General features: G+C 36.8%; 1 protein-coding gene across 3 annotated transcripts in view; it reads left to right on the top strand.

The window, feature by feature from the left end:
* SLC16A10 (solute carrier family 16 member 10) overlaps positions 1 to 20,840 on the top strand; it is a 146,291-nt gene extending 125,451 nt beyond the window's left edge. For all 3 annotated transcript variants that reach the window (XM_005287606.5, XM_065590258.1, XM_065590257.1), the window contains 3 exons: positions 2,450 to 2,593; positions 7,142 to 7,370; positions 10,795 to 20,840. In XM_005287606.5, coding sequence (XP_005287663.2) covers positions 2,450 to 2,593; positions 7,142 to 7,370; positions 10,795 to 11,030 — 609 coding nt within the window. In that variant the 3' untranslated portion in view covers positions 11,031 to 20,840. The remainder of the gene's footprint in view (positions 1 to 2,449; positions 2,594 to 7,141; positions 7,371 to 10,794) is intronic.
* The last annotated feature ends 1,617 nt before the right edge of the window (positions 20,841 to 22,457 follow it).

The following is a 22,457-nucleotide window of genomic DNA, read 5'->3' on the forward strand; positions in this document are numbered from 1 at the left end:
TCTATCCATGCTTTTCCTCATGTGTGTCTGTCCTTAATCCATGTTCATTCAATCTTCTCTATACTATTCTCCATATTGTTCCATTTTTCCCATTCAGAAATTATCTTCAATCCAGTAGGATTTTACTCTTGCTGCAGAAGTCTGGGGACAGAGAGTGCCTCTTGTGTCTCCTGCACAATAGATGTGTGGTCTTTCTGGATCCTCTCACCCACTTGCTGCAAGGCACCCCACTCTGACTAATCAGTGTTGCCAACTCTTGTGATATTTTTGAAAGACTCATGATATGTGGCATTTTTTCTTAACGCCCCAGCTCCTTGAGTCAAGTCATTATGTGAAAATATCATCTTTAAGTAAGTTTTTAGCCCTCATGATTGAGAAATAAAGCTTGAAACTGTGACCAGAGTATATTGTGAAGGCTCAGAGACTAGACGGTAAATAAAAAGAACCCAAAACTTATTTTTAAGCCAATCTCCTGATTTTTTTTAAGTCCTGACTGTCACGCTGTCTGGAGTGGCTCACGACTGAGAGTGCCTACCTCAGGGCAGACATCCCAAACTGGTGGTGTGTTTTATAATTAGATTTCACCAAGCCAGGGACAAATATGAACTCCTGGGTCACTGTAACAATCTTACCATGGAGCCACAGACAGTCCCTTTAGACTCTCCAGTCCATCTTGCCACCCAGACAAACTGGACTTTGTGATAAAATGGTTACTTACATAAAAAATGACATCACATTTAGGTTGTTTCCAGTCCCAAGAAACCAGTCACTTTCCCCAGATCAATTGGTACGCTAGATCAGTGGTTCACAAACTGTGGGTCATGACTCCATTTTAATGGGGTCGCCAGGGTGGGCTTAGACTTGCTGGGTCCTGGAGCCTAAGCCAAAGCCCGAACCCCACCACCCAGGACCGAAGCCTGAGCCCCACCACCTGGATGCACCCTTTGGCTTCAGCCCTGGGCAGCGGGGCTCAGGTTACAGGCCCCTTGCCTGAGGCTGAAGCCCTTTGGCTTTGCATCCTCCTGCCCAGGGTGGTGGGGCTTGGGGTTTGGCTTCACCACCGAAGGCAGCGGGGCTCAGGCAGGCTCAGGCTTTGGTCCTCCATATGTCGTAATTTTTGTTGTCCGAAGGGGGTCACGGTGCAATGAAGTTTGAGAACCCCTGCACTAGCTTTTACACCAAAGACAATGCTGGTAGCCAGTTCTGTAGTAAACTAAGTAAAGGTTTATTAGCTAAGAAAAGGAAACGAGAGTTATTGAGAGGTTAAAGAAGGTAAAATATATGCACAAGTGAGTCACAGTTTGTAATTCCAAATGCTGGAAGTTATGTAATAAACTGCCAGTTTTTCAAAAGTCTTTTCAAGGTACACAGATTGTCTCTGGGGATCTCCACTTTGTATCAGGTACACTTCCCTGTAAGAGTCCAATCAGCACAGAGATGCAGGATCTTTCCTTGAATCCACACTTAGAGCTTCTCACTGAAAACAAGCTGACAGAGTCACTACCCACGTGGGCTTTTCCTTTGATGATGGAGTGAGGAATGAATTTTGAGTCTTTGACCTCCGATCATCACACATGATGACCACTTGCTTAAAAATTAACACTTTTCTGTTAAAGTTCTTTATTTGCATTCCACAAGGCTTCTTTCTTGTTTGATGGGTTATTTAGTTACAGGGGTGTATACAATGTAAATGTTTGCTACTGTGTTATAACGGGGATACAGATAAGTGAAAACAATGCAAGTAACATCCCACTAGTTTTCATGAAGTTTAAACACCAAAGGCTCTTATACATTTAACAAGCACTTTGATCTATATACTAATACACAAGTGAATTGGCCTGGGGCTCTGGCATGAGCTGGCACCTGGTCTGCCAGCATCACACTGATTCATGACTTTTGAAAGGGTTGGAATTAGAAATACTACTAATACAGCAGGGGTCTCTTATGTCTACAATCTCCACTCTGCTCTCAGCCAATTGGCAAGGACAGCTCCTGTCTCAGAGAAAAGAGCATTGTGGTGATATTCCCCAACTGTGCTTTACGTTCAGACCTGACAGTGTGAGCAATACTGACCAGGGAAGCAACGAGTTCTTTGGGAGTATAGGTCCTGGATCCCCAAGTTCACCTTTTGCTTTGTTGGGTCAAGCAAGCCTTGTAATTGAATAACTGTGAATAGAATAGAACTGACCAGCACCCTTTTAAATAATTTCTATTGTCAATATCTCATGTGGCATTGATCAAACAGTTAAAAAAAATTATTTATCATCCCTCCAAAACAGAATTGGTGAACTTTTTGAGAATTAAAACATGGTTGAAAGCAGTATGTATGTATATGTGGGGGGAGGGAGAGTTATAAATTGTTTTTCAAAGATTTCTTATTCTTATAATTCTATTTCCACAACATTTTCTCTGCCCGTCCCCCTCTTTTTCTTTTTCTTTTTTTAAACAGATGAAACATGTAAAAGAGAGGCTTGGTGAAAATGTACAAGAAGAGGTGCTTCTGCTGTGTCTTGGTATCACTTCAGGAGTCGGCCGATTGATCTTCGGCAGAGTTGCAGACTATATTCCTGGTGCAAAAAAAGTTTATTTACAGGTACAGCTTCTGCATGATGATTCAGTGGACTAACTGTCAGCTTTGTGTACCTTTTATTATTTTGCTAGTTAATATTTTTGGCAATAAGATCCGAGCTGGTGATTAAAGCTATGCAAAACCATTCATTTTCATTTTAAATATACAGTATGTGTGCAATGAAAGTCACAAATGAGGTGCACATGTTTGCTGCTACTAACAAATGTAAATTTTTGCTGCAGGAAAATTGCAGACTTGCCCTATTGTGAAATGCAATTTTCATGAGAAATTTCAGAGAAAAAACACTTCTTTTTCTGTGAAATAGCAAGACTTTTGTGCATTCCAAAACTGACTATGGTTTTTGCCTTCCTGAAACCAGAATTGTCCACTAGTTTCTCCAGCATTTTTTTGAGTACAACTCTAGTGGCGACACATGAAGTCGTGTGCCCCTCATAATAACTTGTGTGATTGCATGAAACCTTACTTTTTTGAGGCAAATGTCACTGTTTTTGGTATGAGATCTTCCTGCTGTATGCATTACTTTTCCTCTGAGTTAGAGAGCATTTCAAAGCAGGCAGCTTGTCTGCCCTGCCAACTAGAAGAGGGCACTATACTTACAGGAAAATGCATTTGTCTAGATACATAATAGAAAACTACCTAGAAAATGTTACGTGATTCCTTTTTATTTAAAACAGCTTTTAATGTCACATACACATGTAATGTAAATGTATCTGGACAAATGATAATCTTGGGAAAACATGCAAGATTCAGGCTTTTTAGCACAGTGTATTCTTACTAGTAGCTGAAAGCTCATGCTGTTGAACAGGTGTAATTCATAAAGACATGAATGATTTTTTTTTTAAAGCCAAAAATGGCTGAGAACTTAAAAATTGAATGGTAACAGACCACGAATCCCAGTGATGATTGAACCTGGAGATATTCTAAACAAGAAGATCTCCCAGCCTGCTCGTAGGTGTTTCTCCATCACTTCGCACTCTGTGCTGACGTTTTAGGCTTCAGAATAACATTCCAGGCTTCAGAATGATATTCCTGGAATCCTTTTTTATAGATTAAACCATTCAGATCCTTGAAAGTTTGGTTTGCAAGGGAGTTTATGAACTACACCCTACAATTTGGTCTGCAGGAACTGGAAGTGAACAAAATTCCTTTAAGTTTTTTAAATTCAAACCTTTAGGAAGAATGTATATGCAGTTACCAATACCAGGGTCCTCCAGGACTAAGTGCATGAGTCTCTAAAGCTTAGAACCCCTTTTTACCTTTGTTTTTGAAGGAGAAGGAGCTGGTGATCTACCTCAGTCTTTCCTCCTAGAGGCAGGTGGCCATAGATCTCATGCTGTTTGGAGATTTTAAGTGGCCGCTTCCTTCCCAGTAGCGTGCTCAGGGGGGCAGAAGTTACGGGAACGGATGCCTTTGTGAGCCCTTTGATGAAGGTTTCTGAGGGAACAGGATGTGCTAAGGACCCTTGCTTTTAATAGTGAGAAAACTCTTCTGTTGCTAGCTGGTTCTGTTGAGCTGAAGTTCAGAGACATGCTGTAATCTATTTAGCATAGTAGCTAGAGAACTGTTTTGGGGTTCCCTAACAACTACATGCTAGAAAACATACCCTATAATACCTAGGGTATGGATGCTAGAGAAGGGTTTCCTAGTCATACTGCACTAAAGAGTCAACTAGTGTCATTTGGCAGCAAGTTATGTTTTCCCTATTCCTTAATGTCCTATTCCCATGCTAATAAGACCTTGTAGATATGTACCTTAAAGACCCCAATGGAGGAAGTGGCTGTTTGTCATCCCCAAAAACCCCAAGGAAGTGGCAAAAGGAGCCACTTGGCCCATGCAGAAAGGACAAGGAAGCGTATTACTGCCCCTCAAGCCTACAAAGACACCTAAATTTGGGGAGAGAGTGGAGGCTCACAGGTTTTCCAGCTGTGCAAACAATTTTGTTTCATATTCATGAACAAAGTTTTTTGAAAGCCTTGGAAAATATGAGTAGGTTTGAGGTCTAATGCAAATATTTTGCACAGCTGTAGTTCTGAAGGGTTTTTAGGTAGTATTAACTACTTCAAAAAAGAATGGGAAGAGAAACTTATTCAGAAATAACAAGAGAGACATCTAATGGATTTTAATTGCACTGCATTCAATGGACAGTGCTGCTGTGGAAGACTGCCTTTCTGTAGATGGACAGATCTTCGTTACCATGGCTATGTACGTTTACTCACATTTAAGAGATTCAAATGGGGAGGATGAAGGAACAACCGAACATATTTTTGGACTGATTTCTAACCTACTGTAACACTTAGGAGATTTTATTATTGCTATGAGCAGAAAAGAAAAGTTGCACGTAGTTTAAAAGGCACCACAATCTTATCTCTTCATCTGATAGTTGTCAAACTTGCAATAATACTCATTAAGTTCTGTAGCTGAATCATTTACTTTGAAGCATCAGTTGTTACTCCAAGATTTCCTTTTCTTTAGATGGCTAGGGTAAAAACTCTGACATTCTCTTCCAGAACATAGATTTTACTAATTAAATGACTACGGATCTTCTGTTTCAACTAATTTAAAGAGAGGAGACAGGTATGCTCTCTCTGTCTCATTAAGCCAGTTTCCTGCATCTGTCTCTTCTGCCTCAAAGCAGAACTTTTAAGAGGGGAAGTGAGTATTCACCGTCTCTCCAAAGTGGTATGCTAGTTTTTGAAACAGTCCACCAGTAAATTCAGCATTCCTTCATCCTTCACATTTGTATCTCTTAATTGAGATAGTAGATATGGATAATCATGGTAATTGAGATTTCTTTGGCTACAAAAAGACAGGCAGTATTTTACAACAGTATTATCCATAATGTGTACAATGTGCCAGTATCTAACATCTTCAGTAACTCTAGTTATGAATTAAATGGTTGACTAATGCAACTAGATATCTACTTTCCACTAAGATTCTACCATCTGGAAATGATTTACAAGGATTCTCCTTTACAAATTTTTAGCTATCTGCTACATTTTCTTTATCCTTCTTTAGGAAGTTGCTTTGTTTTGTAGAAGTTTGCTTCCTAAACAAGTTGTTTGGTTCCATGACAATGCAACCTGAGTCTTTTAGCCTATCAGAGTTAGTGTTTTATTTTCACTTCTGCTTTAACTACAGCAAGCAAAATACACTTGAGTATAACCCTAACTGTAAGATCAACCAGTGTGTGTTTATGGTTTTGTTTTTTATTTTGTTTTATTTTGGGGGGAGGGGCAGGACACCTGGAACTTGAGGTCTATTTTGGGTAGTGGGAGACAAAAAGAAGAGATATAAAGCTTTCTGAATCTATCTTTCCACCATGGGCTAGTTATTTGCCCTTGGCTCTATGTAAAATGTATTTCCACACTATAACTTTTCCAATTAACCGTGATTGTGATAAGGGATTCTTATCCTATTCTGTGTTTCTCAGCCTTTTACTATTTAACTATTAAATGTCACAGATAAGATGGATTAATCTTTGTCTATACTTGAATGATTGGTTAATCTGAACTTTGTCTAAAATGGTCACTGTTTTTTCCTCGTCCAATGGAAGTTGCTTTGGAACACAACCTAGAGGCTTATTGACAATGTTTTTATGTAACCACAGCTTTTATAGGAGCAAAATTGGACTGCTTTTAGAAGAGCAATATTGGACTACATCAGCAGTCCTCTGCTTACACTCAGCCATGATTCTATCTCCTAAAGAGGTGATCTAGTACTAGAATTTGCCAGACCTATTTTTGCCACTGTTTTAGTTAAACCTGCTGAAAAACAAGTCTAATTGAAGCAGTGGCAAAAATTAATCTGGCCAGCAATGTCTTGTCTACACTTTGGCTCCCAAGAGTTCTGCAGAAGTGGCCTTAGAACTAGTGGGAATTCTTTTGTAAATTTCCCTAGTGTAAACATTGCCTAAAAAGTCTTCTGTGGTTTATGGGACATAACAGGATTGGGAAATGCTCCTCCATGAAAAACTCTTTCCTCTGTTCTGGCATTTCTATGAAAAGTACTGATCTCTGCAGATAATTCGCAACACCCCAATTCCCTGAATACGCTACATCATGTTACAATGCCTGAAAGAAATTTATACTCCTGGTGGAATTATGCACCGCTGCGCAATGCAGAATTTGCACAGAAATTAATGTTCTATGCAGAATATCCTTTCCCCCCACACAAATGGGTTGCAGAGCTGTTAGCTGCTGCTAGAGCTGCTGGACCTGGCAGAGCCCAGCTCTCCAGCTCGCAAATAGAAGACACTGCCAGGATGGGGAGGAGGAGCTGGATAGTTCCCAGCAGCTGCAGATTTTTTAAAAATGTCGATGTGCATGGAAACTGAGTCATCCATCATTACTGTGGAGTAAGTAGTAGAAACTTTGGCAGGAAGCAAGGAACTGTTTTGTGGTTCTTTTTGTTTTTTTGGTTTTTTTTTATACAATAAATATAGGTAACCAATTTAATTCCTCACAGTTGTTATGAAGCCTGCATTTACTCCCTATTTTACAACTTTCATTGATTTGATGTGATTTTTTTTTTAACTTTTTTGACATTGTCTAGGTGATATCATTCTTCTTAATTGGCCTGATGTCCATGATGATTCCACTGTGCAATTCCTTGGGAAGTCTCATTGCTGTCTGCCTCTTCATGGGTCTGTTTGATGGCTGCTTCATTTGTATCATGGCTCCTATTGCCTTTGAACTAGTTGGTGCACAGGATGTCTCCCAGGCCATAGGATTCCTGTTAGGACTCATGTCAGTACCTATGATAGTTGGTCCACCCATTGCAGGTAAATGTTGGGACAGTCTGTAGTCTGTTTATCTAACATTGATCTATTTACATTAAATTTGATTTCTCAAATATTTATTTTCTGAATTCAAGATGAGATACAAGCTTTTAAGATGAGACAAATGCTGAAGGTTAGTTGTGTATCATTTTGTTTGCTCTAAAATGTATGGTAGGGTATCTTCTTTCCCTGGATTATTGATTTACCTTTAGTTTTCCTAGTTTACTTTTGTCCTTGAATTCTTATTTGTCCTTGGTATCTTCAAACACATAGGTATAACAGTTTGCCCTCTCAAAAGGAAACACAGGCTTTCAGGTTGGATTTAATGATCTGATATTTTCCCCATTTCTGAGTGTACAAGCCATAACCTGTAGTCCTCTGATCATATGTGCAACCAACTTAGAGTGCGTCTACACTGCACACCATTGATAGCAGCATATAGGGTCTGTATAACTACCTGCTACAGTGAAAGACAGGCTCCATCCACATTGTGATGTGTAGCTATATGTGTCGGTGAAAGGCTTTGGCGGGGGGAAGCAGTGGGGAAAGGTTTTGCAGTGGGGAACTGCCAGATTCTTTCCCTGCTGTCTCCCACTGCCAGAACCTTTCCCCTCTGCTGGAGTCTTTCATTGTGACAGGGAAAGGCTCCTGCAATGGGCAGGCAATGGGTAACTATCCTGCTAAAAATAGCATTGTAGACAGGAGAAGGCACTGCTTGGGTGAGTAGGATACATACTCAAAGGGTTCAGGCGTGGCCTTATTGTACCCACCTAAGCTGTGCCTCACAATCTACATTGCTGTTTATACCTGTGCTAGAGGGGCATGTTATGTGTGTACTGTACACATCGCTGAAAGGAAGGTGCAGTGTAGACATACTTTTAGAGACTATAAGCAATTTTCACTGTTTTCTGAAATTTCCATATGCATATGTGAGGAGAGAGGCTGCAGTTCACTTAATTGCTTCTTAAAAACAAAAGTATTGGCTCCAAAGGGTATGTCTACACGGCAATAAAATACTCACAGCTGGGTGTGTTTTACTGCAGTGTAAACATACCCAAAGAGTCTAGTTCCTGGGTAGTAGAATGGTTGGCATAACGCACATCCTTGCAGATGGGGTTTTAAAGTTTGTGTGTGGTATAAAAAGGGTAATGTTGTTTAGGCTGTATAGGTCTGAAAAGAACACAAGTTCCCCAGAAAAATAAAATCTTATATTGTTCCTTTTTATACAGTCTTTAGCATTCATTCATTTTGCTTGCACTCAATCTGATTGGGGCCTTTGTATGCTACTATAATATCAATATTTAATAATAATTAAAAAGGTTGACTAGTAGGATGTAATTTAATTGAGAACTATTGTAGGATAATAATAAACAAATATTTAAACTAGACTAAATTAAAATTTTGCTCAAATTACTTTAATCAAACTATCATTGATATTTAGGGCATGTCTACACTTACCTCTGGAGCGATCAATCCAACGGGGGTCGATTTATTGCGTCTCGTGAAGACATGATAAATCGACCGCCGAGCGCTCTCCCGTCGACTCCGGTACTCCACCAGAATGAGAAGCGTAAGTGGAGTTGACGGGGCAGCAGTTGACCTACCGCAGTGAGGACACTGCGGTAAGTAGCTCTAAGTCCGTCGGCTTCAGCTACACTATTTTTGTAGCTGAAGTTGCGTGACTTAGACTGACTTAGCTCGCTGCCCTCTCCCTTGCCCCATCTCCCCCCGTGTAGACCAGGCCTTATGTAGCCTGCTAACATCATTCTATTACTACATATGTTTTTTAAATCTTTGCCTGCGTTAAAAAATTTAGTTTACTTTTATGACAGAAATGACATTAATTGTAGTGCAAGATACCTCATTCTAAGGCCAAAAGAAGCGAAATATGATTTTACACTTGGACATATTTTTCAAGATTAAAATGTTAGTTTTTGTTCAGTAAAATGTACTAATAAACAAAATGTTCATTATACTTTTTAATATTCACTTTTACAATTTCAGCATTTATTTGTTTCTTTGTGAAAGTAAAGATTATGACTTTTAGGGTGAAGGTTTCTCTCTAGAGAGAAGTCAACTTATTTTAATCTTTCTATTTCTAAATTATGTCCCATTAGGTGAGTAATGCAGGACAACAAACTTCAGTGTTTTTTCCCGTGATACACAATATAAACATGACAATCTTTGGGAAAGGGTTTGTAGCTCAGAGGGCACATGATTCCCAGGTTTAGCCTAGGAGCAAACAGATAGACCAGAAGAAAAAGATTATCCTGTGACTTAAGGCACTGAGGTGCAGGAGACCTAGAATCTTGTCCTGTGATCTGTCACAGATATCCTATATGATGTTGGGCAAATCACTTAAGCCAGAATTTGGAGAATTTCTAGTGGGCTCCCATAGCAATTGATTCTCAGCCAAAGATTGTTTAATATTTTTATATCTGGAAGAAAATATAAAATCATTGTTGATAGTTTGCAGATGATACAGATTGGTGAGCTGCCAAATAATGACAAAGGCAGTGGTACAGATTGATCTGGATTGCTTGGTAAATTGAGTGCAATCAAATGCATATTAATCTAGCCAAATGCAGATAATACATCTAGGAACAAAGAATTTAGGCACTATTTACATAATTGGAGGAGTATATCTTAGAAAGCATTGACCATGACAAGAATCACGGGGCCATTGCTGAAAACCAGCTGATTGTGAGCTCCAAATATGGTGCTCTGCTAACCTGATCTTTGGATGTAACAGTATGGAAATACTGAGCAGCATTAGGAAGGCGATATTAACTCTTTTTATGTGGCGGTGGTTATACCACTGCTGAAATAATGTATCCAGGTCTGGTGTCAACACTTTAATGGGATATTGAATAGTTGGAGAGGATTCACAAAAGAGCCACAAGCATGATTTGTCATCTGGAAAGCTCACTTTACAAAGCAAGACTGAAGGAGTGCAATCTGTTTAGCATATGTGATGTAATGTTTAAGAGCCAGTTTGATCAAAGACTGTTACCACCTGCAGAGGGAGACAATATCTTATTTAATTTATCAGACAAAGACATAACAAGATTCAGTGGCTAGAAGTTTAAATCAAAAGTTCAAAATGGAAATAAGATGCATGGTTTTAACAGTGAGGGTAATTAACCATTAGAACAGATTTTCAAGGGTAAATTCTTCATCACTTGGAGTCTTTAAATCATGACTGGATCTTGTTCTAAAAGATATGCCCTAGTTCAGCCACCTGTTATTGGACTAGATAAATAAATCATTAGGTGAAATTGTATACCTGTGCTATGCTAGAGGCCAGACTAGATGATCATAAATAGTTCCTTCTAGCCTTAAAGTCTCTGAATCTATGAATAAGCATGCTTTGAATAAAACCGCAGCAGCTACATTACATATTAGTGATAATTCTCTATTTCCCCAGGTATACTGCGTGACTACCTAGGTACCTATGATGTAGCATTTTACCTGGCTGGAGTTCCCCCCATGATTGGAGGAATTATATTATCTTTCATCCCATGGGTTCACGAAAAGAAGAAGGCAAAAGAGAAAGAAAAAGCTGTTGATGAAGAAACAACTAAGAAAATGCTGGAAAATGAAAGCACTTCAGCCTCTGGCACAGCAGAAAAGCCCAGTAAAGAATCTGAATCTGTTATTTGATGCTTTATCTTTCCACTGGACTAAATTAATTTTTACAGGAGCTAGATAAGAATTCTGGCTTTGAGTTGAAAATAGCATATTATTTTTAATGGAATGTGTGCTCAGATTGCAGAACAAAACTGCTAAGCGCTAAGAATCTTTTGTACCACTGAGTAGCTTTCTTAGGAGTCCCTGAGTCTAGTTTCAATCCATATTTTTATAGCATTTGAGGTTTTATAGTATCAGTGTGCACCTGCTAGTGATTCTGCGTTTAAGGAGATTATTGTTCTAATCTATCAGAGCATGCTTCTGGAAGTGTGAAAGCTGTTTAGTTTGATTCATTGGCCCTTCCAGGATGGCTTCAATAATTTTAGTCCATCAAGTAGAGGCAAATTCTTGTGTTGTTTTCCTGGAATTTCTAGTACCTCTTATGACTGACTTTTGTTTTAATTTCTTATGCCATTTTAACACTTTTTAAAATTCTATATTATGATAATGAATAGTCATCTTTTTTTGATCCTCTAAACTCTAATCCTTGCTGAAATTATCTTGCTTTGGGAGCTAAATTATTTAACAGATCCTCAGTTTTACTTTCTCTTAATACTCCAACCTGTTTCATTTGCTTAAACCTACTCTGGATCACTTTTACCTTTATTTCTCAGTAGCCTGAACATAGAACATTTTAGGATAAGTTTGTGATAATAAATATATTAAACACTCAAAAAGTGAAGGGTATGAACTCACACAAGCAAATAAATTCAGAATTAAGGCTGTTAAACCATTATTAAGTCATCCTTTGTCCCCAGTGCTACAGTGAATCTAGTTCTTTTTCAGTTAAACGTCAGAATAGCTTAGTCTTAAAACCATACGAAGTGCAATACTTGGGTACAAGACCATGAGATAGACAAAGCCCGAATTCTGAATTTCTGTGGTTTTTTTCAGGATTTGACTCTTCAAAAAACAACAAAAAGACATCTTTAAGGGATACATTTTAAGTGTGCAATACGATCAATTGTTCATACCAATAAATGGAAATATATTATACATAAGAGCTATTAAAGCAACATTAAACAAATTGGGAAGAGATTTTGCACTAAGTGAATATGCAGCTTTATTATGGGCCTTTAAAATTTTGCACATGTGATCCAACTCCATCTTTTCAAGAAATTGTAGAGAAACTGTTTGCATGCACGATTCCTTATCCTTAACATATCTCTTATTACTTGTGTACTCGTAGGTATTATATATAGTTTGTCAAACCCATACTTCTGAAACATCTATTTTTCTGAAAATTATTTAAAAAAAATATAAACAAAACAGAGTGCTTTTCAGTTTATCATGATTACGCTTGCAAATATATTGTCTCTGGATTTGCATTGACAATGCAATGGAACACTTAAATAGATATTCATTACCCAGGCACACTCATCGCCATCTATTTTAGTTTTCCTGTGTTAGGTGTGCCTTAACAAACAAGCTATTAAGTGTTATCTGTTGAAAATGTTACAAAAAAATTCCATTGAAAGTAATTACATAAGCATCCTAATTATTAAGAGACAGATTCTGTAACCCTTATTCACAATTGCTTAGTATTATTGATTCATTTCAGTTTCTACTCAACATGAGCAAGGCTGTCAGAATCTGGCATTAAAATGAGAAATGGTAAAATGATATTTATACCCTTGGGAAAGATTTTCAGAAATGCCTAAGAAATTTAAGACTCTAAATGGGACTTGGGCTCCTAAATCTCTCACGTACTTCTGAAAATCTCCTTTCATTGTAAGTAATGTTGCTAGTTCAAATTCCCACGATTCTTTCATTACAGAAATTACATTAGCAATCACATTATTCTTGTTCTTGTGTTTCCTTCCAGGCAATATCATTCAATATTGCATATTTTCATTACAGTACACACTGATAATGCATAGAAACCTACGTGGAAACCATTGTATTCATTTCAGTTGACTTTGAAATGAAAAATTAATATTTATCACAGTGCTGACAGTTTCAAAAATTGACACAAAAGTGGGGTAATGGTAAATAATGCTAAAGAGTGATCCAAATCACTCTGCAGAGTGGGGTCATTTGAAAAACATGTTTTAATACAAGCAAACGCAAGGTCATACATCTAGGAACAAAGAATGTGTGTCACTATTACAGGATGACATGACTGCATTTTGGAAAGTAATTACTCTGAAAAGGACTTGAGAGTTGTGATGAACTGAATGTGAGACGTGGTGACTAAGAGCTAAAATCGTCTTGGAATGTATAAATGGGAATATTGAGTAAAAATAGAGAGGTGGCATTAGTTATGTGGATAGCATTAGATTGATCATTGTTGGTATACTGAATCCAGTTCTGGTATTCACATTTTAAAAAGAATGTTGAAAAATGGGAAAAGCTACTTAGATAGGCATGAAGTCACTTTCTTTTGAAAGCTTATCCAACCTCTGGCAAGATAAACAATAGCAATCGTCTCCCTTTCACATGTATTCACTGTTGTACATGATCTGGGCATACGGATTTTGAAATTCCCAACTGAGATTCTGGATATCAGACAGCCGATGCATTCAGTACTTGAATGTTGTAGCTTTGGCTTATAGAAATCGGTTTGCTCATTAGGTACTCAGATACTACAATGATAGGCATGGTATAAGAATCTAATTGTAATAGATTTATGACTTTGGTTCCAGAATCAAACACAGGATGTATGCAATGGAATGTAGAAGAACATTTTCAAATGCAATTTTTTGTCTGAACACCCAGTAGTTGAGGAAATTTAATTTAGATCCTTATTTTTTAATAATGATATAAGTATAGCATCATTATAATTCCACATAGTGTTTTTATTAGGTAATCTTGGCTGACATTTTCAATATGCCTTTTATTCTTATATACGAAAGGTGTCAAAACATTTTTAAGAATTTCAGAATTGTGCATAGTAATCTTAGACTGGCTATATTTTATACTACTGTGCATGCTAATATTGAAGACACTGACAAGTGTCTTTGTAAACATATTTTGTGTATTATTTTGACACCAATTAACATTCATATTGCTAGCATTAACTCCATGCTTTCTAAATCTGATTAGTTAGAAACATAAGGATTGAATGTCTCTTGTTATTCATGGTGCTAAAATAATTGTAATCAAAATCTCAATTACTCAGAATAAAGTAGAGTAACTGTAGTTCATAAGTGGCCCTATTTAGTATCATGGGTATCCTTGTAGATCACCTTATGTTTTCATATGATATACTCCTGTCTCATATGTTTGCATTTGTGAATAGAAAAAAACCTTATTGCTTAATTACCTATTTACAGTAGTATTCTGATTAGATATGCTCCATTTAACTTGGATTTATATTTAATTTTAAATTAATACATGGTGCAGCCTCTGACTCACTTTAATCCCACTGGGTAAATTTTAAAATCACCTTGAATGGTTTAGGAGCCTAAGTCATTAACTTTCATTTAGGCACTTTTTTTTTTTTTTTACCCACTATCAATATTTTCCCTCCTATGATTTAATAGGGTTTTACAAAACATACCAGTTATATGATGGGAAGGTTGTATGTAAAAAAGAGACAAGTAAAATTAGACTACGGGAGACACTGTTGTAAACTAGCAAATTATGATGGAATAACCTTCCCTAACATTTTTAGGATTTCTGCACATTTTGATGCATAAAGTAAAGCTGCTGTTAAACTGTCAAAGTACTGTTTATCACCCAACCAGTACTTTAATCTTGGCTGGCTTTGGCAGTACAAAAGAGAAAGTATTTCCTCATGAATAACTTTTAATAAATCATAGAAATTAATTTAGACCTTTCCTCAGTATTAGGGATATAAATTTTCCCCTTAACAAACACGGCTCTTGAAGGTAATAAAAGGAAAAACCAATTCTGCATTCATGCTGGCGTTGTCACCTGGACTGAAGGAATCTTTCTATTCTCCCAGCCTGATAGCAACCTAGTCTCCAAGTGTAAAATTTTCAAAAGTTCAATGGGACATAGGCTCCTAAATCACTAGGCATGTTTTTGAAATTTTTACTGTTTTCTTTTAAAACTCCCAGGCAGTGAGACATTAATCAGAGCAGCACTCTCCACTCACATGTACCAGGTGAAGTGGGATTATCACCATTGATGCACCAAGAGCTGACACTAGGTGTCACTGGCATTGCCAGATCCTCTCTATTTCCAATTAGGGGAAGACAAATTAACTGGACCCTTTCCTCCTACCTCCCACGTCAATCACACTGATAGGGTTGGTGGAAGATTAAAATGAACTAATGAGAACTACCATCACATGGGATGAGAAATGCCCCTTAACGGCATTCAGTAGCAGTACAGACAAGGTACTGTGAATATAACAATTCCATGTCTTTGTCCCCAGTTATGGTCCATAATCTAAGCTTTTATTTTAAAAAATTGTTTCTACTTCTTATGCTTACAAAGAGAACACTGTAGATGTGAACTGAGTGTAAACCAAAGTAGTATTGTCTTCCTGACTCTGCAGATGACCTGAAACAATAATTCTAAGCAATGTGTACTGCCCCATGTATCTCAGTGATTTTGAAGCCTATTACCATTTCAGTGTCAGCATTTCCTCCATTTCACTGAAATATCTAGCTAATTTTCTTATACACAATCCTGAACTACATGATGCCAAAAGCCCCAACTATTCCATACCCAGATGCCAAATCTCCATCTTCTGCCTTTCAGTTTCTAAGACGCAGCTTATACATTATGGATACAAAAATCTCTAGCATACTGAAAAACGATAGTGTGGGGACAATGTACATTTTAATATCAAAATAATTAGCAGGGGATACTCTTCTGATCATGATAATCATCATATTTAATTTATTTTAACATCTCCGTTTTTAATTTAAATGAAGGTGCTGCAGAATTTCCAGTCTGCAGCAGAGTCCAAACACTTTGCTGTTAAGTAGATTTTATTCTGTTTGCTTGGTTTTGTTTCATTCCTTTTCAGAGAAAAGCCTCAAACCTTTTGATACCAAAGATACTTCTCCATTTTTGGGGAGGGGTCTGGAGAAGAGAGTCTTTTCTTTTTGACACATTGAAGAATTTCAGATGCTCATGTCCCATGCTACAAGCCTGTGGATTGGCAGTGACTGTGAGTACCAGAAGTGTGAGCATCATGAACATGAATTGTCCCGAGGCTCTTCAGTATTGCATTTATCATGAATTTGAATAATTCCTGTGTAAGTAACCATTGGTAGAAGCTGATGCTTTTTGGTACAATATAGTTCAAACTACAAATTGTGGTGCATGTTTCTGAAACTTTGACCAGACTTCCTCATGTCTGTGTTTTGAAACTTGAATTGAAATATCCTTTAAGCTAAATCCCAGCCACTAAACATTGCACATCCATATGCTTTGGCTTAACGCTATACATTCAGCCTATCCCTCCTAATGCACAGATTTATGGTAAACTCCGGAATAGTCCCTGTCCAATATTTTTACATTATAAACCAGTTACATAAAGAAAGAACTTTTAGAAGTTTATTTAGCTTTGTATTGAACCAAAGATCTGTAAATATGAAAGATATCTTATTTTAAATAGCTTATGCAATTTCAACTCATGTATATTTATAAAAAATATTTAAATCTATTTTTCAATATTGCTGTGGGCAGTACTGCTTTCAGTAGTTATGTATGACATTGCTTGATGACAACTGCTAAACTTAAACAAATGCAAAACAAATTTCACTCTTATTTCTACAATATAAAAATATTGTACTACTAGACAGTTGTAAAATTGGAAAACCATTGAAAATTACAGTTTCTATGTATATTATCAATTATGGACTACATCATAAATATTGATATAGTGTGCTAGAAGTTTTAAAAGGGATTGATCCAAAAGATAGTTGTATACCCTTTGGAACAGCAGGACAGAAATGAGTAGTCTTGGCAGAGCTGTGTGGTAAAGCCTGTACAGTGTCTAACCACACCAGGCCTGGCTCAAAGCCAGCACTCAGGTCCCTCATTTTCATGATAACCAATTTCAGGCAAAACTACATAAAACACTTACTTTTTTAAAAGTTCAACAGAAGATAAAATGAAAATAAATAAAAGTTCCCCAAATGCAAGAAACCCATGAAACCTCCTACTGGTATCATTTCCCTTGTATTTCTTTCAGTAAGTCTTTTTTGTAGTTGAATTTATCATGCAAGCTAATGAACAAGAAGATTAATACATAGGCTTCTAATAAAATATAATTTGTTTTGTACATGATTTTTAACATCACTTAAATGAATCCCTTTTATGTAAAGCGTTAATTGTCACATTTTCCTATAAATATTCAAAAATAAGCTGCAGAAATCTGATGTTTAGGTCTTCTGATCTAACATATATCAAAAAGGCAAACTGGGTGTGAACAGCCAGATTTAAATGTCATTTTACCTCGTATTTGCTGTAGCTAAACATGTTCTTTCTTGTTTATATGCATTCATTCCCTCAGACTATCCCAAACTGGGGCTGTAAAAACGAGTTGCTTAGCACCCTCTTTGGAAGCAGTATTATGTTGCTAGAGTCCAGAACTACATCCACTTGCTGTTATATCCCAGCACAGACTTCTGCAGTGAGCAACTCAGAGGGTTACAAAATATATGTAGATCCCAGTGAATGCTTTTCCTCATGATAGCATTAAAAAAAAAAAAAGCCCTCTCTGAAAGCCTGATTCTGAAACCCTTTTACTCCATTCAGTAGTACCTTACTCCACAAACAGTCCCATAGTACTTAATGGGAGTAACATAGACAATGCTAGGCCCTGAGTGAGTGGCTAGCTGAGTTTACTTCTGTCCGTAGCATAAATAAAACCTACTTTTAAATAGAAGGCGTACAAGCAAAAACATTAGATACATTTTGCACATGTTGTAATGCTTGAATGATGCTGGGAATTTGAACTAGCACGGTAACTAAATAATTTTTGCATGGTGTCAAGTATCAGGGGGTAGCCGTGTTAGTCTGTATCCACAAAACAACAAGGAGTCCGGTGGCACCTTAAAGACTAACAGCTTTATTTGGGCATAAGCTTTTGTGGGTAAAAAACCCACTTCTTCAGATGCATGGAGTGAAAATTACAGATGCAGACATTATTATACTGACACCAAAAGCTTATGCCCAAATAAAGCTGTTAGTCTTTAAGGTGCCACCGGACTCCTTGTTGTTTTTTTAAATAATTTTTGCCTTATTGATAATCGTGGTTTCAAAATCATTTTTTAAAAGGCCTGCCAACCACTGTTGGCAATGATTGAAAAGTGTGTGAGAGTAGACTCGGCTGGCAGTCCTTATCATGACGATTTGTTTATTTGGAAAGGTCTGCCAGTTAACTCAAGTAGCAATGAAACACACTGTCAGTGCCACTTGACCTATTGCTTCCATCAGCAAGAAATCAGTGACAATGTACTTTGCAGAAACATTTTCCTAGACTCACATGGTTAGTGCATTTCTCTGTGTGCTAGATAATGACTACTGTATTCAGCCTTCAAAAAATGCTTCTAAACTGCAGATATGAATTTCAGTATTTTTGCAACCAAGCAGGACACATTTCATGGTTAAACATACTAATACATTCAACATATACACAGAAGGATGCTTCATCAATGACTTCCACTGGGATCTTCCAGAACGCTTAACATTCCTTTTAGGGATGACTACTGAATCTGAATCTATCAAAATTAGATGTTGGAAAATCTCTTGCCCCTAGAAAGAAAGGAGATGTAGTAGTCAGATGCTGAAAAAATGAATGTCTGCTGACTTTATTACTGAACAGCAAAAAGTTAGTAGAAGTTAGTATTTATTTTTATTTACTTGTGATTGGTCATGTTCTTCACCAGATGCTCTAACTGGCCAATTATTAAAGGGACATAGTCAAATATATTTTAATAATTTAGTAATATTTTTGTACTTTTTCTATTTTTTTGAATACTGCTTAGAATATTGAAAGTTATATTGCTTCCCCTACTAGCTTAATATTTCTCCTTTGTATTCCCGTTCCTAGTTCATGAAATATAAGCAGACATGGAAATAGGTGATTTCCTCTTTTTGATGGAAACATTGTTGATGTCAGCAAGTTTTAAGGAAAAGGGATTGTGAATTAACAGTGCTGTTTCTCCTGATGCGGAACCAGAACAAAAAACTTTTTGTAGGTCAGGGATTATTTTTTTTACTAATTTTTAATTTTTCAGCAACAAAAATAGCAGATTAAAAATAGACTCTCCAGAGGTTTTTTACCTGCTATAAGAATTTTGAAATACATTGTATCGAATTTTGGGCATGAACATGAACATCCACTTAAATCCTTTGCGACTTATTGTCAACACTAATCTTGATAAACTCTTCCACTGTTTACATAAAAAGTAATTCCAAAATGAGACTATTATAGCTTTAGTAAGTAAATGTGTATAAGTTTCTTAGCAACCCAACTGTTGACCTAAAGATACTCTTTGCCAGTGCATTGACAAAAATGTCAATCTGATTTTATTAATTTCTTTGCCTAATTTATTTTTATATGAAAATGTTTATGCACATAAACAATGCCAAAATAATGAATTCCAAGAAAGCCTTTAGTAAGCATCATGTGAATCAAAACTCAGGGCTACAGAATAACTTTTTTTAGTCAAATAATGTGAAATTATACCTTTGCTATGTTATAGTTTTAAGTGCTTTTGCTATTTTTACATAACATTTTGGATAGGTTTCCCCCCTAAATTTTCAAAAGCGTTCACATCTAGGCCCATAAATGCAATGGCCAAAATTCTGAAAATCTGGCAACTTTATTTAGGTGCCTGTCACATGAGCTCTTTTGAAAATCTAGCTCTCAGTCTCCATCATTAAATCATTTAATATCTTATGACTTTTAACCAGTTAAAGTATTTAATGTTAAAAGTGCATAAGTGTATTCACATATGCTAACTGCATGTAAAAGACCATGGAGGTAAGTTAAAAAAGTTTTGATAAACTGTTAATCTTTTTTCCCCTCCATGCATATGGACACCTCTCATCATTTATGAGTGAAATTTATGTGTACCTGGAAGGATGAATGGACCCTTTAAAAATCAAACAACTTTAATTTGAAGATACTTCCATTTTTAAATGAAACTGTCAAAGTGTTGGGATAAAATGTTGTCTTGTTTAAACATCTGTCTAATGTGAACTGTAAGGTGTACATCTCCAGTATATGTAAAAAATTATTTTAATATTCCTTTAGCATGTATCCAAAAGGGTACATCTGGTATAAAACAAATTGACAATATTACTGAATAGGACAATGGCTTTGGTTTTATTTTCAGCATAAACTGGTATAACACTGAAGTTGTAGTGGCTATCAGAGACATGAACATTTTGATATTACTTTATCTGAGAACTGAGTTATTCCTTTATTTCTTTTCTATCCTCAAAAATTAGAAAAGAAAATATGTTTGTTTTGAGCGCGCACGTGTACATTCAGAGCATGCTGTACACCCAAACTCTCTGGCTCTGCTTTTCTTTCTCCAGAATATGAAGGTACTGGCAGAAATGTTTAAATGTAGATTTCTGTGCTGAGTGATATCGCTGCTCTTGATCTTACTTGGTATTTTAGAATTTTCCTCTTTACATTTTAGTGCATTTTATTAAGTTTTTAAGGCCATGATTCTTACGTTATCCATTTTGTAATATGCAATTGAATGTAGAAGAAATAAATCACTTTAGCAAAATGAACTGTTTTAACCATTTGGGGTTGACAGACTCCTACAATGAAAAAATGTGAAACCTCTCCTCCTCATCCGAAAAAATTGCAATAAATTTTTTTAATGCAAACTGCATACGCTTGTGTGGTTATATGTGTCTATATGTAAAATTCCTCAGAAAATGAAATTCAAATAGAGGAATAATACTCTACACAAGAAGCATAAAGTGGTAATTTAAAAATGAACACAGCATACTGAACTATAGTCTTATAGAGGGAGGGTAGCATATCCGGAGTACAACACTGATCCAAAGAATGTCATTGGCTCATCGTTTCATAAGTTCAGAATCAAATTCAAAACTGCTGGGGGCGAGGGCGGATGCTCTAGTCACTTGAATATGGAGTCATACCCTCTTTCTCTCCCTCTGGCAGGTGGCCTCTGAGCACGCTTGCCAGATCAGGCCCTGCATGCAAGTTAGGCATCTGAATGCCTATCTTCTCCCTATTTGTGAATCACTCTGGGGATTAGGTGGGAAATAGGTGTCCGGATGCCTAAAATGAGGCAGCAGGCAGAAGCAGAAACATAGGCACCAAGGGAACTTTTAACCAGAAAACAGGCACTGAGTTTTGGTGCCTACCAGTTCAGCAGGAGTTTTGTGGGTCACAGAGGAGCCAAAACTGAGACCAAAGGGCCCAAGTCTGGAGTTTGGGCACCTATATATATTTTGTGGATCTGGGCCATAAAGTTCAAATGATCTGACTAAAACTTTCCTTCCCCCTCAGCTTACTCTCTGCTGACTTGTCATATTTCCCTAGTTCTCCAGTTTCCACAAGTTTTCCATCTTAGAAAGGATGTGGATTTTAAATGTAAAAACAAAACAACAACAAAAACCTGTCTGACTTTTACACAATATAGAGAAACAAACAAGTGCACACCTAACTTTATTTTTCCTTTCTAGGTCACCTTTAATAGAAAAGTTTGTTAACCATGCCATATGGCACCCATCCCCACCCAAAGCAGTACATACTTTTCCTCCTGACTCTGAATGTGAATAGGAATAGCATGACTATGCTGTAACCTTTATGCAATCTAATAAATTCTTGTCTGAACTGATATTTTTTCCTCCCTTTATAGTCCGCATACTGCTAGCAGATAAGCAGAGCATTTTCTATGATCTTGGGACTCCTTGACCCAATCTTGCAGCCATTGAAGCAAATGGGAGTTTTGCCATTGTCTTCAATAGGATGAAGATTTGCCTCTGACTGTACTAGTCCAATGTATATATAAATTGTAGCATGATCAGAAACAGTAACTGGGAATATTTATGAAATTATGTAAACATATGGGAAATAAGGTGTGTGAATAATATTAATGACAATATAATGGATGTCATTTAATAAAGGAATTAAGTAATTCTTATGTCAGAGAACGTTCCTTAATCATTGTAGGTATAAAAAAGTATTCCTCAACCTTCATTATTATTTTTTTCCTTTAGTTCCCATTAGGATATATAACTGAGAAAGGAGAATGGCATACCCTGCCAGAATAGGATTCTTAAACATTAAAGAACAGATAGAGTAAAATATGCTAATTATAAATACCATGTTACCAGTGGTCAGATATGCTGATAGGTAACCTAGAAAGGTAAAATGTGTTCTAATTAGGATACCTATCCCTGTGGCATGGGATATGTGACACCTTGGCACCCCAATATTCACCACTGTCATGTAATTAGGATATGTTTTGTACA

This window comes from Chrysemys picta, chromosome 3, assembly GCF_011386835.1.
Source record: "Chrysemys picta bellii isolate R12L10 chromosome 3, ASM1138683v2, whole genome shotgun sequence".
In the NCBI taxonomy this organism is placed as follows: Eukaryota; Metazoa; Chordata; order Testudines; family Emydidae; genus Chrysemys; species Chrysemys picta.